The 22395-nt window shown below is 39.4% G+C and overlaps 1 protein-coding gene across 1 annotated transcript in view; it reads right to left on the reverse strand.

Annotated features, from left to right (window-relative positions):
- TPRG1 (tumor protein p63 regulated 1) overlaps positions 1–22395 on the reverse strand; it is a 122498-nt gene that overhangs the window by 95481 nt on the left and 4622 nt on the right. The window contains exon 2 of the mRNA XM_046003893.1: positions 17368–17459. Within this exon, the coding sequence (XP_045859849.1) occupies positions 17368–17459 (92 nt within the window). The remainder of the gene's footprint in view (positions 1–17367; positions 17460–22395) is intronic.

Raw genomic sequence — 22395 nt, forward strand, 5'->3', positions numbered from 1 at the left:
GATTCACCCAACTTTTCAGAGTGGAATGTTACAGAGTATTTCTAAAGATTACTTTATCAATGCAAATAATCAATCATGACCACCCTCACTTTATCAAAAGTTCTTTAACCACCAGGAGTGAACCTCTTCTGCTTCTTAGTCTCCCAGCCAAAATAACTAACCAGAAGGGAGCATCGTATTATATCTTAGTCCCAACCTAGTCCTGGTACAGAGAAATTGCTTTGTGAATGTTAATTTCTTTTTATGTCCCTGTCCTGAAGACAAACAGCCGATACTCCTGTGAGCTTTAGACTCATTTTAACCACAAATGGGTCTTCATTTCATGGTACTTTTCAAGTGCTAGATTCCTGAGCAATGGTGGGCTTCCTGTCACACAGACCAGAGTTAGAGATGCAGTTCTGACCCTTACTAGCTGTGAGATCTTACAGAAGTTACTTATCTTTTCTAAAATCCATTTCCACATCTCTAAAATGAAAATAATAATAATACAGACATACTTCATAGGGTTGTTGTGAATTTTTAAAATAGTGTTACAGAATGCAAAGCACACATAAAGTGCTCAGTTTTCATTGACTATTAATATGACGGTGATGGTGATGATGATGGTGATGATGAAGAAGGTGGAGGAAAAAATGATGATGAAGAATTCTTTTAGATTCCCTTTAAGCACTTTTGCAGCAGGAGCACCTGGGTAGCTTAGTTGGTTTAGCATCAGACTCTTGATTTCATCTCCAGGCATGATCCCAGGGTCATGAGATGTGGCCTCAAGTAGATCTCTGCCCTGGGTGTGAAGCCTGCTTAAGATTCTCTCTATTTATTTGAGAGAAAGAGAGAGTGCACAGGCACGGATGAGGGGCAGAGGGAGAAGGAGAGAATCTCAAGCAGACCACACTGAGTGTGGAACCCAATGCAGGACTGGATCTCATGACGCTGAGGTCATGACCTGAGCCAAAATCAAGAGTCAGACACTTAACCAACTGAGACATCCAGATGCCCCGAGGAAGGTATTTTTTCTTTAGAGAAGCAATACTAGATATCCAGTCCAGACATAATCCCCTTTAAAGATCCAACAAATATTTATTGATCCATAATTATGCTCCAGGCTCTACTGGTATAGTGGTGAGCCAAACAAGCCCCTGTTCCTCTCGTGCTTACATTCTAGGAAGGCAAACAGACAAAAGGAAATGGACACATAAATGTGGAGACCTAGGTAAAAGGAAGATGAGAGTATCTGTGGAAATTATATCTAGGTGACGTGAAGAGCTAGTGCAAAGGCCCAGAGACAGGCTCTATCACATTTCATAAAACAGCAAGGAAGCCGGCATGACCAAGGCGAAGGGAGCAAGAAGGAGAGTGGAGGGAGACAGAAGCAGAAGCCACATCCCATGCTGGAACAATTACAGTTTCTTTGTGATTTATGAGTGTTTTCCATATTAATGGTTATTATTCTCCACTTTATAGATGGAGAAACTAAGCCCTAATAAAGCGACATGCACCTAGTACTGAGTAACAGAGGAAAGACCAGAATCCAGCTCTTTGGATCCCCTCTAGCCCAGGCAATTTACATCCCGTCCAGCTGCTTCTCGCACTTATTTTTCATACAAAGCCAGGCAACTTTGCTCTCCCTGTCACAGTACCATCAGTAAGAGGATATTTTAAAAGCTACACAGAAGAAAAGACTCTGGGCACACCCCATCCTTCTCTCTTCTCCACAGAACGACTAAATAGCTGTTGAATAGCTCAAGTCCCCCCCAGCACACCAGGGGCTAACAGGAGGCCCAGCCCCTGAGGAGCTCTCTCCTCCCCTGAATTGACTTTAAGGGTATTCACTTGATCAGAAGCCAAAAAAGCTGGCAGGAGAACAAGGCCTAATTTAGAGAAGGCGGCAGAGAAGAAAGAACAGTGGGACAAGATATAGCAAACGCTCACTTCGTGCCACCTCCATTGTATTATTCCTTTTAACTGGGAGAGATGTCTATTTACTGCACCATGTCGGTTCAGCTCTTTGGGTACAGAAGACACAGCCCAGATTGGGAGAGCCCAGAAAGAGGAGATACATAAATACTCTAAGGAATCCCACTGAAATCCAAGAGCAGGAACCATTGCACAGTTGGGCTTTATGAAAACTGGAAAGCCACAAGGATCAAAAGCTATTCCCTCCGGGGCTGTCTCTATCATGATTTCTGGGTCTCTCTGTGCACTGCATGTTTCCTCTGGATTGCCGTGCTCCCTTGCTTACTACCAGTGTTTGTTCCTCTCTAATTTCACCTTGCTATGACCTTTGTTTCCTTCATCCTAACTGGACATGAACTTCCAGATCCACTTTCATAGCCACAATAGCTGTTCCTCCCTGTTCAAATGCTCAAGATCTGGAATTCTTTTAGTCCTGAGCTTTCCTTTGAGCTGTCTTTTTGGATCACGGGCCAGTTAATGGATCAGCTCTTCTTTGTCCAATCAGCTATGGCCAGGGGCTGAAGTCACAGAGCAGAAAATAGGAGCGGTCAGTGAAATGCACTTTAGTCTTCATTTTCAGAACTGTTCCAGCTATTCTGATTCTTATGTCTCTATAAAAATTTTAGAAGTATATTGTTTATAGCTGCAAAAAACCTTGCTGAGATTTTGAAAGGAATCATGTTAAACCTACAGGTCAAACATTGGAGAACTGATATCTTGACTATACTGCATCTTCAGATCTATGAATATGGTATGTCTGTCACTTACTGAGGTCTTCTTTGATCTCTTTCATCAGCATTTGGTAGCTTTCAGCATGCCAAATCCTATACATACTTTATTAGATTTACACTTAAGTATTTGTTTCTTTGGATAATTATAAATGTTACTGTATTTTTAATTTGTTTTCACTTCTTGAATGCTAGCCTATAGAAATACAGCTGATTTCGTATGATCCTGTGCCCTGCAACTTCATTAAAGTAATTTATTACTTCCGGGAATTTTGTTGCAGATTTCTTGGGTTTTTTCTACAAAGATTTTCATGCCATCTACAATTAAGGACAAGTTTTATTTCTTCCTTTCTTATCTGTGTGGCTTTTATTTCCTTTTCTTGCCTTATTGTGCTGGCTAGAGCTTCCACTACCAAGTTAAATACTGGTAGTTGAGAGTTGACTCTTTTGCCTTCTTCTCAGTCTTAAGGAGAAAGAAAGCACTAGTCTTTTCCCACTAGCATGCTGTTAATTACAGGTGTTAATAAATGTTCTTCATCAAGTCAAAAAAGTTCCCGCTGCATTTTTTTGAGAGCTTTTATCAGAAATGTGTGTGTTTAATTTTGCCAGATGCTTTCTCAGCATCAATTGATCTGATCATGTAATTTTTCTTTTTTAGCCAGTTAATATGGTAGATTACACTGATTAATTTTCCAATACTGAACCAGTTTTATATCCCTCGAATAAACCCTACTTGGTCATGATATATAATTATTTTTATATGTTACTTAATTTCTATTTGCTAACATTTCAATAAGAATTTTTGCATTTATATTCATGACACGTATAGGTTTGTAGTTTTATTTGTGACTGTCTTTGTCTGGATTTAGTATCAGGTTAATACTGTCTTCATAGAATGAACTGGGAATTGTTTCTTCCTCTTCTATTTTCTGAAGAAGATTATGTAAATTGGTGCTCATTCGTCTCTAAACATTTCAAAGAATTCTCCAGTGAAACCACCTTGGCTGGGGGATTTCTTTTTTGGGAGCATCCTTAATTATAAATTCAATTTCCTAATTGTTGTAGAGCTATTGAAGTTATCTGCTTCATATTGAGTGAGTTGTGGTCATTAGAGTATTTTGAGGAATTGATCCATTTCTTCTAAATGGCAAATTTATGTGTGTAGAGTTTTTAGCTATAATCATTTATTATTTCTCGCACTTATTATTTTGTTATTTGCAGGGTCTGTAGGGATATTCCATTTCATTTCTGATATTAATAATCTGTATCCTCTCTTTTTTTCTTTGTCAGCCTTGTTAAAAGTTTCTCAATTTTATTGAACTTTTCAGAAAACCAACATTTCCTTCATTAATTTTCTCTGTTTTTTAAAATTATTATTGACTTCTACTCTTACCCTTATTATTTCCTTCCTTCTGTTCCTATTAAGTTTGTTTTCTTATTGGTGTTGTTTTCTAGTTTCTTGATGCAGGAGTTTGGGTTATTGGTTTGAGACTTTTCCTCAGTTGTCTTTAGCATTCTTCCATTAGTGCTACAAATTTCTCTCTCAGGACTGCTTTATCTGAATCTCACACATTTTGATATGTTGTATTTTTGTTTGAACTCAGCTTCAATATACTTTTGATTTCCTATGAAACTTCCTTTTTGACTCCTGGATTGTTTAGAAATATGTTATGTTGTTTCTAACAGTTCAGAGATTTTCCTGTTCTCTTCCGGTTATTAATTTCTTGTATCATTCCATTGTGGTGGAAGAACACATTCTGAATGATTTCAATTATTTTAAATTTGGTGAGGTATGTTTTGTGGCTCAGGATATGTTGGATCTTGGTAGATACTCTCTGGGTGCTTAAAAAGAACATTAATCTGCTTTTTCTGGGTGCAATGTTCTATAAATGCCTATTGGGTTCTGTTGGTATGGTGAGTTCTTCTAATCGACTTTCAGTGTATTTGTCATATTGTTTATTAAGGGAATGGCATTGAAGTCTCTAACTGGAATCAGGGATTTGTCTATTTCTCCTTCCCATGCTGTTAGTTTTCATTTCACATAATTTATAGTTCTCTTGTTTGGTGCAGGCACATTTAGGGTTGTTCTGGCTTCTTGGTGGATTGACCCTTTTATCTTTATACAAGTCTTTCTTTGCCCTGGTTAATTTTCTTTGCTCAGATGTCTACATTTTTATTAATTCAAAAAGCACAGCATTTCATTTCTTAAACTTTTTTGTTCTTCCTACTAAAGAGACCAGTGGAAGCAGAAGTTCCTGCTTCTTCACACAGATTACTCTTCTTAGACTCACCCTATGTTCCCTAAAACAGGGCATTTGAGGACAGTCTAGGTACCTCATAGAGTAAACACAGTTTACTGTTTGTGAATCAGGCAGCATGTTTATTCATAAGACTCTTTAATAGTTGTTTTTGTAACAGCTGTAGAGGCCCAAATGCGTCGATAGCCTCAATATTAAGGTTGAGGTCTTATTTGTTTTCTTTACTGAAACACACATTGGCAGGCCCCAAAATAATCAAGATTAAGTTTAGATTATTGTTAAATCATTTCCAGAACCTATTACCTTTCTAAAAATGTCAAAACCCTGTTTGATATCTTTCAGTAACTCAAGAAAGAAATGCCTCCCTATGGTGGTCACGAAGGAAACATAATGGCAGTGGCATGTTGTAAACTGTAAACTCTTTCTAAAATAATAGTAATGATAATGATGATGCCCCCATTTCATTTCTTTGGTATAAATTTTCCTACTACACTGATTTCAAGATACCAAGCTAAGGTCACTGATCATGAGAGGCCTACAGTTGGCGTTCATGACTGGGAGAGAGCACCACCCATCACTGCAACAAGGGAATAAACAGGGGCCAGTATAAGGTAATGAGGAGTGACATGATGTTGGCAAACTGGAAATACATAATCAATTTAAAGCATTTGAATGATCCATGGATCTCCAATTTGTGGCTGCAGGAAAAAAATGCAATCCAAACTCTTTAGCCTGGCATTCAAAATTCCTGACTTTCTGCTTCCTTTCTACCTTCCTAGCTTGTTTCTATCTCTCTCACTCTGGATCACTATAATCCAGATACACTGAACTGTTTGTGGTTCCCGGAGCCTATGTCTGTTATTCTACACATATTCTTTCCCTCTTCCTCGGATGTTCTTCTTCATCATATATTTTTGGAAATTTCTCTTTCTTCTTTAATCCTGGATATCCCCTTTACCTAAGTCAACAATACAAATGCAAAGTTCTATGCTCCTGAAAGATCGTTTGCAGGACTGTATATCAGCATATATTATATTCTGACTTCATTTACATATCCTCCTTCCCTCCAGACTGAGAGCTTCCTGAGCATAAAAATCTTGTCTTGTTACTTTAGTATTTTCATCACTTAGGGTGGCGTCTGGCTTATGGGAGGAGCTTGGTGAATATACAAATGAATGTATGAATGAGTCAATATAAATAATAACAATAACAATAATAATAATAAAAGCCAGCTCTCAGGTGGTACATACACACATTGTATGTGTTCTACAAACATTGTGAGTGTTCTACATCTATTAAGTAATCTAATCCTTAAATTAATAACCTGTTTTCCATCCCCATCTTATAAGTAATAAATAATAATATAAATATAAATAATATATAGTATATATGTTATATATACTATATATTATAAATAATAAACAATAATATAAATAATATATTGTTTATATATTTTATATATTATTATATATTATGTATAATTTATATGTTATTTATATAAATAATGAAATAATAGTTTTATTATTTATAAAACTGAAGCCTGGAGGATATAAGAGATTTGTATAATCAAAGTCCCATGGCTGGTAAGTGAGGGAACTGGGCATTTAGCTGCATCAGACTTTTTCACCTCTTGGCTCTTTCTGACTCCTCCCTAATTGGTAGCAGTCTTGGGAAAACAAACATTTCCAAGTATATCTGTGACTGCAGTAACTAAATGCCCTCGCTGTCCTATAATTCAGGTCACTCCGGGACCATTAGCTATCTGGATGCGTCTGCTGCCATGGGGAATTTATAGAGAAAGGCAATGTGTTTAATTAAGTGGTTGTCGAAAACACCCACCCAGTATAAATGGTTTCTGGCAACGGAGGTGCTGTTGTTGCTGCCAGAGTCCTGCCACAGGTCATTAACATCTTAATGGATTTGAGGCACTTTCCAGCTTGATTGCTTTCACCAGAGGATGCAAGGGGTCTCTTGGAGGCCCAGGGAAATGGAGGTAGGACTCAATGGATGGACCGTGTTAGTGTCAGTGGAGGGCTTCAAACAGGAGATGACTCTATCAGAATTAAATTCAAGTCAAGTTCCTGAGGGTTTCTGAGCCCCAACATGCCAGACACCACTGGGAGGTGGCCAGAGATGGGCTTGGACAAATGTGAATCAGAATCAGGCTCTGCCTCAAGGAATGATTTCCTCACAGTATGTAACCTATGCTATGGGGTGTAACGTGACCAGAAAGAAGAAAGGGAGCATTCTGAGAGAATATATGGACAGGCTTGATAGACATATCACCTCTGAAGAACCAGAAATTTCTGAACAAACAGAATGGAGGGAACGGCATACGACGTAAAGTGAGGGAGTACTATCATGGCTATGATGCCAAAGCACTGTGTCAGGAACTTTAGGAAACTAGTGTGCTTTGAGTTTACTTTGAAAATTTGTTCACTTTGAGAATTTGTAAAGGGAATTCAGAGTAAATAGGGCTAGAGAGCCAAATTCATTCCATAACACACAGGGTTTTAAAGATACAGCAGAAGAGTATGTAGGCAGTGGGGAGCCACAGAATTCCTCGGACGATAAGCACAAGAGTGACCTGAACAAGAACTTCTTAAATTTTAATGTACAAACGAGTCAACTGGGGAACCTGTGAAAACAGATTCAGGTTCATGTTCCATAGGTCCGGGGTGGGTCTGGAGCATGAGCCCTGTTAATAATTCCCTAGGTGGTGTTGATGCTACTCATTCCAAGACCACTCTTTCAGTACAAAGGTCTAAAAGAGAATGCATGTAAAAATAGATGGGGATAGGTAGGAGATACATTTCAGAATGTCAACTCAATTTGCACAGTAAGTTTATTATTCAGGACTAAAAAGATGAGAAATCCATGGTTCCAGAGTTCTTTGGGGTCTTTCTACTTTTCCAAAGTTATCAGTAGCAGTATTTTGCATTAAAAAAGTAGTTCAATACTCCTTACAATTAGACTGGAACAAGATAAAAGATGATGGGCCTTAGCCCATCTGAGGCATCCACCCACCTCTATAGGTATTGGACTTTTTAGTTGATTCTGGGAAAACACTAAGTAAGGTCAAATGAACAACAGGAGCAGAGTAAGATCTGGAGAGGAAAACAGGAAAATGTCTCTGAACCTGCTCAGTGAGTCTCTGTCCTCCTCCCTTCAGACAGCAGACAATCAACAAAGAAACTGGACCCAGGTGCAAAGAGTATTCGGGTAATTTAAACTGTGGTGATCACTGTCTCGGGAGATGAAAATTCACAAAAAGCAGCATGAGCCACATAATGAGAAGACAAGGAGGCTGGGCGAGGGGTACTGTGAAGTTAAGCCCTACTGTGACCTTAATAAGTGGTTGCCCTTAGGCAGGTCATTTAATCTCTGGATTTCTTCATCATTAAAATAAAGCCAATGGTTCCTTCTGGCCTCCTCCCATTGGTCTGTTTGAAGATCAAATGGGAGCGCAGCTGAGAAAGTGATCACCCACGGTGCTGCTTTGGGGATCCATTAGTGCCTAGGGCACCCTGTCCTGGGAAATGCTTCCCAGTAGTCTGTTCCTCAACATCCCTTTCTCTCTCAGGATGGCTCTCTTTTTATTTAAGCTTCCAGGATAGCTCTTTCTTCTGGGAAATCTAAGTCAAGCACCCTTCCATTTACCCCACCCAGCCCAAGAAACAGAATTCTGATTTTATCCAACCTGTTCCTGCTAGAAGAACAACAGACCACAACCCAGTAAGGGCCGCAAATGGCCAACAGCAAAAGGATCATTTTAGCAAAGTCAGGGCCACAGAATGACTAGAGCCCCAGCTCTGTTACTCTCTGAGCCTTGATTTCCTCACCTCCAAACTGGAGGTGATGTGTCCTGTCTCAGAGAACTGCTATGAAGATTGGATTAAATGAAGAAGAGCACTTTTTAACTACAAAGTGCTATCGAACGTGACTTTCAAAAAAAAAAAAACCAAAATATAAACGGAGAATGCCTTATATATTTTCATTTATCTTTCCAACTGTGGAGTCTCACTCTGCTCTACAGGTAAATATCTCATGGCTTCAATGTAAACGAAATAATATCAATCCTTAAATTTGTGTAGCCACTGATAGTTTGGAAATTAATCACCCAGTAATAGATGAATGGTCAAGTAACTTTATAAAAGCTACATGGAAAAATATGAGGAAGAGCCCAAGGGAAGTGCCATTTAGAGATCATCTAAGTCATGTATATTATAACAGTATAATGGCAAGTGCAGGGAAATCGCCTATCAGAACACGTGGTACAATTTAAATGTTCAATAAGTTATTTATTAATATTATTTCTGATCTTTGGCAAAGATGCATAAAGAAAAGCTGGAATAAAATACACCAAAAATTAACAGTAGTTGTGCTTCTGTCAAGAACATTGAATTTCTTTTTTTTTTAAAGATTTTATTTATTTATTTGACAGAGAGAGATCACAAGTAGATAGAGAGGCAGGCAGAGAGAGAGAGAGGGAAGCAGGCTCCCTGCTGAGCAGAGAGCCCGATGCAGGACTTGATCCCAGGACCCCGAGATCATGACCTGAGCCGAAGGCAGCGGCTTAACCCACTGAGCCACCCAGGCGCCCCAAGAACATTGAATTTCTAATGGACTAAAGACTATATGAAAACAAGATAAACTCAAAATGGATAAAAGACCTCAATGTGAGGCAGGAATCCATCAATGACCTAGAGGAGAACACAGGAAGCAAGCTCTTTGACATGGACCACAGCAACTTCTTTCAAGATACATCTCCATAGGTAGGGGAAACAAAAGCAAAAATGAGCTTTTGGGACTTTATCAAGATAAAAGTTTTCTGCATAGCAAAGGAAACAGTCAAAAAACAAAGAGGCAACCCAGGGAATGGGAGAAGATTTTTGCAAATGACACTACAGACAAAAGGCTGATATCCAAGATCTATAAAGAACTTCTCAAACTCAACACCCAAAAAAACAAATAATCAAGTCAAAAAATGGGCAAAAGACATGAATAGTCAGTTCTCAAAAGAAAACATACAAATGGTTAACAGACACATGAAAAAGTGTTCATAATCATTAGCCATCAGGGAAATTCAAATCAAAACCACATTGAGATACTACTTTACCCTAGTCAGAATGGCAAAAATTGATAAGACAAGGAAAAACAAATGTTGGAGAGGTTGTAGAGAAAGGGGAACCCTCTTACAGTGTTGGTGGGAATGCAAGTTGGTGCAGCCACTTTGGAAAACAATGTGCAGATTCCTCAAAAAATTAAAAATAGAGGTATCCTATGACTCAGCAATTGCACTACTGGGTATTTACCTTAAAGATACGGATGAGTGAAAAGAAGGGCCACATACACCACAATGCTCATAGCAGCAATGTCCACAACAGCCAAACTGGAAGGAGCCAAGATGTCCTTCAACAGATGATTGGATAAAGAAGATATGGTCTATATATACCATGGAATATTACTTAGCCATCAGGAAGGATGAATACCCAACTTTTTCATCAACATATATGGGACTGGAGAAGACTATGCTAAGTGAATTAAGTAAAGCAGAGAAAGTCAATTATTATATGGTTTCACCTATTTGTGGAACATAAGGAATACAATGGAGGACATTAGGAGAAGGAAGGAAAAAACGAAGGCAGGAAAATCAGAGGGGGAGGCAAACCATGAAAGACTATGGACACCAAGAAACAAACTGAGGGTTTTAGAGGGGAGGGGGTAGGGGGATGAGTTAGTCCAGTGATGAGTATTAAGGAGGGCACGTATTGCATGAAGCACTGGGTGTTATACGCAAACAGTGAATAATGGAACACTACATCAAAAACTAATGATGTACTGTATGGTGAGTAACATAACATAATAAAAAAAAATGCCCTAATTAAAAAAAAAATGCCAAAACCTACTCAAGTTTACTTCACTGCACTGATAGTGAGTAGTGGAAGAAGGATTCAAACCCAAGTCTTCTGACTGCAAATCCAAGACTCTTTCTATGACACTAGATGGCCTCCTTGATTTCACTTCTTTTGTATTGTCTGTATGTTCAACATAGATAGAGAATTGGATTTCATATATTTATTATGCCAAAGTGCTAGGATAGAAACCTTGGTGGGTTTAGGGGAAGGTAGACAATGAAACACACTGTATTTTCCACAAAAATGAAGAGTGGGAGTTACTTGACCCCCAGCCACTGGAGGCAAGTCTTCTCATTTAAGAATAAGAGGAATGAGAACATCCGCCCCACCACTTCAGACTAATGTGTTGGAGAGAAAGATCCCATCTCCTCCTGCCTCCTTAAGTACCATATACAAAGACATCCTGAGTACATTCTACTGAAAAGCTACTTCATTTCCATTATAACACAATTTTTGAGACTTACAGAGTGTCAAGATGTTCTCCTTGGTGCTGCCTTAATGGATCACTTCTGAAACGATACACACAATTTCTTCAAAAAGTTCTTTCTCAGTAGGGCCAAGAAGGACAGTGAGAGGAGGAGATAAAGTTAAGATAAATACCATCCTGTCTTTATAGCTATAGAGGCATATAAAGCTCCAGGATGGGGTGGGCTGGAGGCCTGGGTCCTAACTGTAGTCTTCTTAGGGTTCTATTCTTAATGGTTTCAGCTAACTGGGAACTAGCTGGAGTTGATGGTTGCATCTCTCCAGTTCTTCATTTGGCCTCTCTGTCCATCCTCTTCATATCCTCCAGACAAGTGCCTTTGAACTAATTTTTCTAGTTTTACTGAATAACCTACCTGTATACATTTAGAACATCACAAAGCAGTTCCCATGAATTGGGGTGATAGCCCGGAAAATGCCTTTACTGACTTAATGCTATTTAATGCCCTTAGAGACTATAGAAGACAAGACTGTAAGAAACAAATGTGTGAGGATCACTGTCGCTTTTGAAAACACTACTTAAGAAGATAGTACCTGGATCCCTGTGTAAAGCCATCCACTCAACATCTCCATGCAGATGCTCTATGGACACCTCACACACACTTTTCCCCAAAACTGTACTCAGTAAGTTCTAAAAACAGCAAATGACAAGACTGTTGGGATAATTAAATGAGATTACATGCACCAAGTTCTTTCTGCAACGTTTGGGATATGGCATGTTTTCGATAAAGGAGAGTTATCCTTTCCTTCTAAACCAGGGATGGCGGTAGAGTGATCCCATCTGTTTCCCAGGTCAAAGACCACCAGCTGCCCTGAACTCCTTCCTCACAGATGGTTAAACACAGAGATCCACAAAGTCCGGCTCTGTAGGTTATTAGTTCACCTCTCAATCCCAAACGCATGCTTCAGCACATGCTCTATGCTGAGCAGAATTCTGCGAAGCATTTCTTCTTTAATGTGTGCCCAACGTTATACTTTTACAGTAGAGAGCACAAGAGGGATGAAATAGAAAAAAGAGGATTTTTATAATTTCCAGCTCATACTTGGGGTCAGCAGTGCAGGTGTGAGAGCAGCAATGGCCTGGGCCCTAGCCTCAGGCCCAGAACATGGACCCTCAAGCAGCCTTGCAGCCTCTGCTTGGCAATAAGCTTTCCTCAGCTGCCTGTTCAGGGTTCACCCCTTCTTCTGTGAAAAAAGTGACTTTCATGGAACTGGATAATAGTTGTTTTTTTTTTCCTAAATGCTGGAAAAATATTTCAATATTTTGGTATATTATTATAGTATCACAGCCACAGACATGACATAATTTTGAGTTTCATTGGCTTTTTAAAGACATTCTCTTGCTTTCTGGAGTTCAGATAGTCCACAGAGCCATACATCGAGCTCTAATCTCTCATATTTGCTGACTTCCATGGTTTACTCGCTGCCACCAGGCTTATTCCAAGTGATCAATATGGCGGCATGGAAGATATAGCTGAGAAGAGGTGTGCAGTAACACCCCTTCCTGTAGCATTTCCATGACACAAATACCAGAGGCACAAAGAGCAAATGGAACAACAAAGTGAAATCAAGAACGTCAGAAAGTAAGGAGGCTTGAGTTCATTATCTTTACTTTTTTTTTTTTAATATTTTATTTATTTATTTGACAGAGAGGTCACAAGTAGGCAGAGAGGCAGGCAGAGAGAGAGGGAGAAACAGGTTCCCCACTGAGCAGAGAGCCCGATGTGGGGCTCGATCCCAGGACCCTGAGATCAGGCAGAGGCTTAAACCGCTGAGCCACCCAGGCGCCCCAATTATCTTTACTTTAAATTGAATTTACTTGGTGTGGAATTTTGTTTTAATAATTAACAATCAACTCTCAACATTGCTTAAATCGTAACATTGACCGGTCATAAGCCAGCGTGAACCGGTGCAGGCCGTCACTGGACCGGACTCCACTGATGGTTTCTAATCCATCAGCCAACCTTCCTGCCCCCCTCCACCCCCGTGCACTGATCCTTCACATTTCAAAGATGTACACACCCTACTCCGTCAGCCATAATTCCAAATTCAATAAAGCCCTGAAAATGGCGACTGTGATGCAGTGATGCAAGCCATATCTGAACCCTCATGCAGCCTATTACTCTATTTTTAATGTCATGTATTTTCCTGAAAAAAATGTTCATGTGTTTGGTTATGGGGGGCTGTCCCAGACCTCTCCTGGGGACACCAGATAAAACACATACGCATTGTTTTCCCTTTCAAAATCTAAAAATTCTCAATCTGATTCACTTCTGGTTCCAAAAGTTTAAGATAAGGGATTGTGGGCCTTTAGTGATTCTTATAAAGTAGAAATAGAGTCACACTTTGGTTACCCATCAGTGCCTCCCCATAACCTATGGGGCAGAATCTAAGTTCTTAAATATGATACTCAAGGCCCTTTAGTCCTCACAATCATACCCACATCACCCTCCTATATCAAACCACTTCTGGGACTCAAGGTTGAGCTGAGCCCATTAGTCACCCCACATCTATACATCACATCCTTTGGGCAAGAATCAGAACCCAGTTGTGCAGGAATGCAGTCTGCCTTCTTTGCTCTATCTGTTATATGATCTTCATCTGCCTACTTCCCCTCCTTCACCTCCAGTTCTCACCTGTCAAATGGCAGTCGCAAAACCAGCAAGGCTGTCACGCACATAAAGCAAGTTCAGTGACACCAAGTTAGCTTGTCATGTGCCCTATAGTTTAAAGGAGTCTTCACTCTTACATTCTGAAACAGAAAAACTTATTTGAAAGCAAACATTCTTTAAACTGCTGGATAGTAGCTAGGGGCTTCTCATTTCCATAAAAGGAGCTAACCATTGATGTGCATAAAGCCCAGTCATTTCTACCACACACAGAAAAGCCTTACACTTGACAAGAGTCTTGTGTGGTTGGTGCAGTTGGGGAAGCTGATCTATAGAACAGTCTCTGTAACTCATAAGAACTGAATGGATGGGTCTCATCCCATTAGAAAAAAAAGAAAAGGAGGCAAGAGTAGCCCCAGGCTCTCAACTTTCTGGGCATGAATATTTACAGGTTTGTTTAGGTGTGTTGTTTTGTTTTGCTTTGCTGTTGTTATTTTGGGGATTTGGGGTTTTGTTTGAATGCTTTTATTGTTGTGTTTGCCTTCCCTACATTGGTGCACTACAAAGACTTAAGTGTGAAAGGTCATTCAGAACCTCTAGGCATGCCCTTCCTTTGACAAATGCCTCCCATCTTCTGCTTGAACAGTCACAGTGACTCGGCGCCTATTCATTTAGCCCAGATGCCTGACCCATCTTAGTGACAACTGGCAGCTCATTCCACGACAAGAAGGCAGTCTGAACCAACTTTAAGGCTTAACAGGCAAAGAAAAGCAAACAGCAAATTCTTACTATGGTGGAAATGACTTAATTGCATAAGACTGATGAATCAAAGAACTGTTCCCCTGAAACAAATAATTCATGTTAATAAAAACGAATAATTTTTTTTTTAAACTAGCTTTTGATGGAGCGTGGGAAGAGGTGTAAAAGGATTTTGGCAGAGAGGAAGACCAAAGAGAATACAAAGGAACTACCATTTACAGAGGAGAAATGAGGAGCACCTGGCTGGCTCAGCTGGTTGAGCATCTGACACTTGGTTTCAGCTCAGGTCATGAACTTGGGGTCTTGGGCTTGAGCCCCATCTCAGGCTCCATGCTCAGCATGCAGTCTGTTTTGGATTTTCTCTCCCTCTCCTTCTCCTTTCCCCTCTGTCCCTCCCCTCTGCTCTTTTGCACTCTCTCTCTATAAATAAATAAATAAAATCCTTAAAAATAATAATAATAAAGAGGAGAAATGGTTCCAAAGTGCAAATGGAAGAAAGTCTGACAGGAAACAACGATTGCTTAAAATTCCACAAGAACAAGATTCATCCCTCATTACTGTCTATGATATAAAGAAATACCACAAAGCAAAAGAGAAATAGTTTCCAGATAGTCCTTACCAACTCTTTGAACTTCCCATTAGGCTCAGAGCTAAGTGTAAAACTTGGGTCTTTGGGGCACAACTGTCCATATTTATCTGAAAACTCCTGGATTTATTAATCATCCTAGCTGATATTAAATCATACAGAATTATGGTACTAAGTCTCAATGCAGATCACATAGTTTCATTTATCTTTGGACAAATGATATATCTAGGCCTTTATAATCACTGAACAAAGACATTTAAACAAACAAACATAAAGCCAAATTTCTATACAAATAAGACAATTCAAACATGTACTATTAAAGAAATTGCTGATTCTATTATTTGAGAATTCAAAATGCGACCCCTGACTTTGAAAGACTGGGTTTGTACATTTTTTTTCTAATCAATGAAATGCACTGTAGAAAAAAAATAGGTGTCTATTTCTGATTAGACCTTCAGATTTTGAGTAGACATCGGTTCTAATCAAGGTAGACGTTTTATTTGCACAAATCAAATTTTACTTTGCAGATGGAAGGTGGGTATGAAATGTGCATTGGTAAAAGTCAATCAGTAAAAAACCGGAATTATAGATTTTTCTTTTCATTAGAGATAACCCAGAGATGAAGGAGATAGAGATGGATGGGACAGAAATAAAGGCAGAGGCAACCAAACAAACAAAAACAAAAGTTCTAACCAATAGTTAGAACTTGTGAACAGAGGAGAGACACTGACATCTGTTGAAAATCCACTATGGGCTGGGGACTTTGCTAAGAATGTTACCATGCTGTCTCTCTAGCTCTTGTAACAATTCCTCAGATGCATATTATTATCTCCAGTGTATACATGAAGAAACAAATGCTCAGAAATGATCAGGTTGGTTTTCCAAACTCATTTTCACTCAATTCTTAGAACCCATTTGAAACATAATGTAATATGGCGGTCAGTCAGATGGATCCACAGGTAATCTGATTCTACATTCCACTGACTGAGGGAGTTTTGTTGGCCTGGAAGGTTGAACATTCAAGTGTTCCCCATCCCTCCACTTATCCCCACACCTCCCCCCAAAAAAACTTGGTTAAAGATGTTCTGCCCAAGGGTGAAAGATTAAATGATCCTCTACTCAAAGTATACAAATTACTGAGCTTTTCTTCTGGACTCTTTGAAGCCAGAAACCTTACTGAACCAACTGAGTTGGAGTTCTAAGTACAGTCCCCATTTAATATTATGGATTCTGTAGGAGAAAAGAGGTGTTTCTTTCTGTTATTATGTAAATTCTATTATATGAATATATTACTGCTATTCTGTAGCAGAAAAGAGGTGCCTCTTTCTCTTATTACATGAATATATTATTATGTGAATATATGTGAATATATTCCTTTATTATTGTAAAGACCATGGCATTCCTAATAGTCTGCTGGTAAAAGTCACAGATTCTAGAATCTCAGGGTAAGGCACAAAGATAACCATCTTCTTGGTGTCATTTGCAATTAAAGCCCTTAAAGCTAAGATAAGCCTTAGGATGAATAGAGCACTTATTAAAGGAGTAAGGACTCAAGTGTTAGACTTGGTTTTTATCCTAACTCTGGACTGGTGGCCTGTCTTCTCTATCCTGCATGATTTCCCTGATTTCATGGCTCAGGTTATTACACAAAAGATAAAATTCAAACTGTATACATTGACCTCATTCATCTTTTTAACCTTCTTTTCCACTGTCCCCAGAGTGTGATGGGTTAGTAGCCTGATGTGCTGAAAGGAGAGTATTTATAAGAGACAGATTAGAACCAAAGAGGTGGGTGAGGAGGCCCCTGCAATAGTCCTTGAGAGCCATAATGAGGGCCTGTGAGGGAGTCAGAGTGATAGCTGAGTGAAGCGACTAGCCAAGAGTCCAACTTAATCATGCATCAGCCACAGGGCACCATGAACCTTTTACTCTCTAATTGGGGCATATGTCAATCAATGGTCTTACCTGACATCCAGAATAAATTCTTCCACATATCTGTCTCCTATTTTGTTACAGTGGTCTTAAGGAAAATGCCAGATTTCTACTGCCCTTCATTTAGCCATAACTACTCACTCTGTCAAGAGCCAGAAGCCTTGAATTTTCTCTCCAGAAGTCTCAGCTATGTGCCCTTTCAAGTCTTCCATGGCAGTCTCAATGGCCCCCGGCTGGATAGAAAAAAGAAAATACCTCGTTTAGAGAAAACTGAGCCCTCTTTGTACTTACGATTAGTGATTATAACCCACAGCCTCCTCCAGAAAGTCAATGGGAAAGATAGCTCTTGAATTTGTCTGTTTGTTCTAGGCACAGCCTGCCGGGGAGCTGAGTCTTGAACTCTGGTATTTACAAAGCTGTTCTCCTTGAGTGGGACCAAAGTTATCCCAGTCCTGTCTCCCATGATCCTACTCATACTTTCCACAGAAATGAAGACAGCCATTTTCAGAGGGCCAGTTTTCCTCAATAAACATGTTTAACAGAAAGTTCAAAACATTTAGCAATATATACATTTTTAAAATCAAATGTTTCTCTCTTCAAAGAGCACATGACAATAAAACACCTAAGAGAAATTCTTTTCTAATATTTTGACCATAACTGTAGCTGGATCTGGGCAATTAGCTTTTTTGTCTCATTATCTTGCATTTTTACCCTTCTCCAAACAGGTGCTCCCACGCACGGGCCTACCTCTAGTTTAAAAGTTGATTAACCCTTTTCCTGATAAGATATTCAGAGACCTCTAGCTCAGTGATCCCTAAACTTTCAATGCACATCAGAATCAGAAACACAGATGTCTGGGCACTGTTTCCAGCATTTCTGTTTAGTAGGTCTGGAATGTGCCCGAGAATTTACATATCCAACAAGTTCCCAGGTGGTGCTGTTGGTGTGGGCTACACTATGAGAACTATTGCTCTCTAGACCATTATCCTCAACCTTGGCTACACATCAAAATCACCAGGGGAGCTTTTAAAAATCCTAATGCCCAAGCTTCACACCAGGGCAATGATATCAAGATTCTCAGTGGATGGGACTCACATATCAGTACACCAGGATTTTTTTTAAAGTGTCCCAGATGACTCCAATGTGTAGACAAGTTTGAGAACCACTACAGCCCAGGGATTATCTAGCCTGAACAATTTCATTTTATAGGTGTGGAAATGGGGGCCATTGTGGGGAAGTAAGTTGTCAAGTTCATTCAGCTAAGAAGTGGTAGAGACAAGACAAGAAAACAGACATTTCATTGCCCCGCCTACAAGACAGGGCTGGCCTCATCCTCGTCCCTGAGCTACTGACAAGTAGGTGGTCAGTTCTTGAATATTCTCTGTGTAACAGGACTTTAATACTAACCACCTAATCTTTTCTAAATATTAACATTCCTAATCCCCCCAGCCTAAGACCCTTCTCCCATGAAAGGAAACCAGGACACTAGCCTGGCCTAGGACCCATTCAAATGCCTTTTCCTCTTGGAGGTTGGGAGGTGGTAGATTTGGGTTTGTTTGCTTTCTCTATGTCTATGATGAAAGGCTTTGAAACATTTTGGCCACAGAGTCCATTGGTCAAGAAAAAGAACTTAGAATAGGAGAATCCATATACAAAAAAAAAAAAAAAAAAAAAACAGGAAAAGAATGGCACTGTTTCAGATGAAGTGGTAGGAATGGCATGGAGCTTTCCCAACTTAGCTCTTCCCCTCCCCCTCCAATTCACTGGACAGAGCTCAAGTGATCCAGGAAATGTCCATTAAACAGAGTCAAGTGACCTGGGCTCCTGTTCCAGATCTGTCGTAAATCAGTTCTGTGATCTGTAGCTAATGGTTTGAGCTTCCTTAGCCTACATTTCCTTATCTATAAAGACAAATGGGGAGACTGAACCAATGCTTTCCAAGCCAAGATGATGATGGAAACCTCTTGGAAGTCTTTAAGAAAATATGATCATAGCCCTGATACTGAGACATTGTGAGTTCCTCATTTTAACACATTCCCTGCAGAATGGAATAGTCAGCCAGTGGACTAAATGATTTCTGACTCCTTTGTCATCCTCAGCTGCTTGTTGGTGGGTTGTCAGGGAGCTAACATGGCAGCCTACGTCTGCTGGAAACTATAAGTCATAAAATCAGTTAGTTCTGGAGGATTAATCAAGTATGCCTTGAGCCTCCGCTGACAGAGAAGGTTGTGCCAACATCACTGTTCTAGTGAACCCACTGGCAGGACCAAACTAGGCTGGAGAGAAATACCCTATGATCCCATGACAATGCTCCCATCTCCCAACCTGAGCTCCCCGGAATACAGCCTGACTGCACCAGACCTACTGCTCAAAATCATCCTTTCTTTGATGACTCATCAGGCTATTTTTCCTGTCTCTCCTCTTATATCCACGTAATTTCTTCCTCTAGCTAACATAGCTCAGTAGTGAAACTAATACTTTTCAGAAGAAGAAAAAAAAACTGTAAGTGAAATTGGAGAATAATGAAATAATCCTAAAATAAGCATTTTGTTGACTGCTTTTGCACCAGGCACTTTGCCAAAACATGTGAAGATGAATATAAAATTGTAGAATTTCTCAAAACCTTACTTGTCTTCCCTATGGAAAGCAATTGGCAAAATCTATCAAAATGATCTATACTTTGATCTACACATTCCACTTCTCTAAAGTCATACTATGGCTGTTCTTGCATATGTGAAAAATGACAGATGTATAGACAATGTTCTCCACAGACTTATTTGAGAATAGCAAAATTTTGGAAACAAGTCAAATATCTATCTGTAGGGGACTTGTTAGATATAATAGGGGACACATCCATACAATGGAACATGATGAATGTGCAAAAACGATTAGAAAATCTGTGCTAATATGGAAAGATTTCAACATGTATTACTAAGTGAATGAAAAAATGTTCAGAAGAAAGGGCAAATATGCCACATTATTTTTATAAAAGAGAGGAGAATAGATAATGATAAATATTTGCATGTGCTTATCTATGCTAAGGCAACTCTAGAAGGATACCTAGAAAATGTTAATTATGGTCCCCATAAGAGGGGAGGCACTTGATGGGACAGTGGCTAGAGATGATGTTCTACTGTACACCTTTTCAAAACCTAAACATTGGACATCACTGTGGTTTTTATGAAATGGCTGGGAAGTCTTTAGAGTTCTGTCAGTGAGTGTCCTCACTGAGTGTGGTGTCCTCACCTTTAGCAGAAACAGTCGTTGTGACTTTATGGAACAGTTAATCACCGTATCTTAATTTACTCTCTTCTGTTTGCCATTGTCAGTTAACTGGAATAAATTAACCACTGCCATTCAGTGTAGAAAACGAGATAGTGTGTGAACACTCTGACTTGTGTCCAGGACAAGTTTAGATCTCAAACTTTCCGCTCACCATGAGACCCATATTATGTCCTTATTATTCCAGATATCAGTTTACTCATTTGCTGGGTGGGTAAGATAATATTAACTGTAACAGAGCTGTTGGGAAATGCCAAAAACATATGGGAACATTGAATGATAAAGCACTGTATTTTCATTCTTATCATTAATATTAAATGAAGGGAAAATAGTTGTACCAGGATTTGGGGGTCGAATGGTCACGACAATGGAACAATTAGCTCAAAGACGCCATGCTGCCTAAGACTAATAGGAAAGTACAATGGAATAATAAGTACCCATCATTCAATATGCATATATTTCTAATGTTAAATTTGAAGAAAAATTATGAGGGGGATCCTTATTTATAAGTTATTACACAGCTGAGTAGGCAATATCTGTTCTAATAGTTCAGCACTGAGTATCTTTGGTCAAAACAAACCTACTAAGGCAATTTCAAAGACGTGTGTGTGTATATGTGTGTGTGTGTTTCCCCCCTACCTATCCTGAAGCTAGACTAGCCAGGGGCCAGTTGTCACACAAATAATACTCCCATCTGCTGGTAATAGTTTACCATGTACTAGATCCTTAGCTAGACCATAAGAGGAGAGGGCAGCATAGAAAGGAGTGCTCCCAGGGACTCACACACAGTAAGATCTCTCTTGTGGATACCATCATGCCCAGATAGAAATCACTCCGTGGTAAACACATAGGGAAGAAAAACAGCTCTAAATTGGATGCAATTTATAAAGTCCAGGGCAAATTTGTCTCTCTTTGAAAATAAAGGAAATGCTTCTTATTTTATTATTGGTAAGTGCCTGCCCTCAGAAAGAAACACCACTTTTATTACAATCTTCAAGGGATTTCACTGTAAGGTGAAGTGTGTATGTGAGATGTGTAATTTCTAGACCAGGAAGAAGCTCACACAGACAATAACAATACAACGAATATATTTAGTTGTTCCCAATGCAAGAGCAAGACACAGGGAACCCTATAGTAAGAGAAGAGGGGAAGGGAGAGAGTATGAAAGCCAAATTAGTGTCATGAAAGCAATGACATCTTGCTACACAATGGGAAGTCCTAAACCTGCTTATTAAAGTCTCGTTCCTCACAATAGAACACAGGCTATAAAAAGGCCATGGGGAACCATTAATTAAATATTAAAAGATCAAATAGTTTTAGTCCCATTAGTTTGTATGTAATTTACATTCTCAAGTATAAATTTAGAGATAATTCCCCATCCCTAATCGCTTTCAACTTTCTGATAAGGTATCTGCAAATATAGAGTCCTACAGGGAGTTTAAAAATATCTTTCCCCATGCGTATCAAGTATTGTTCCTTTCATAAGAAGTTGCTTTTGAATATCAGTCTCCACAACTACAGGGATTATCATAATATACCTCGAGTTATTAGCCTTGAGTGGTGCTTTTGTTCAGAAAAGTCACTAGGCCTTTTTTAGATATGTCTAAGCAATAAAATAGCAAATGAACAAAAACAGGAGGAAAAAATTATCCAAGCAGAGTGATGGCAAATGCTTCAGACATTCATTCCTATGAGCTCTCATTCATTGTCCAAGCTCAGAGGCTCTGGAGGGGTGGTAAAAAGTGTCAGGAGTCCTGGCTCTTAGTCTTGGCATGGCCCTTAACTGCTGGTTGACTTTGGACACATCACATCTTCTTTGTGTGTTTCAGCGGTTGGATTGGATATTCCTCTAAGGCCCCTTCTGGCTCTGAGCAAGAATGTCTCTAT

This window comes from Meles meles, chromosome 4, assembly GCF_922984935.1.
Source record: "Meles meles chromosome 4, mMelMel3.1 paternal haplotype, whole genome shotgun sequence".
NCBI classification, from domain to species: domain Eukaryota; kingdom Metazoa; phylum Chordata; class Mammalia; order Carnivora; family Mustelidae; genus Meles; species Meles meles.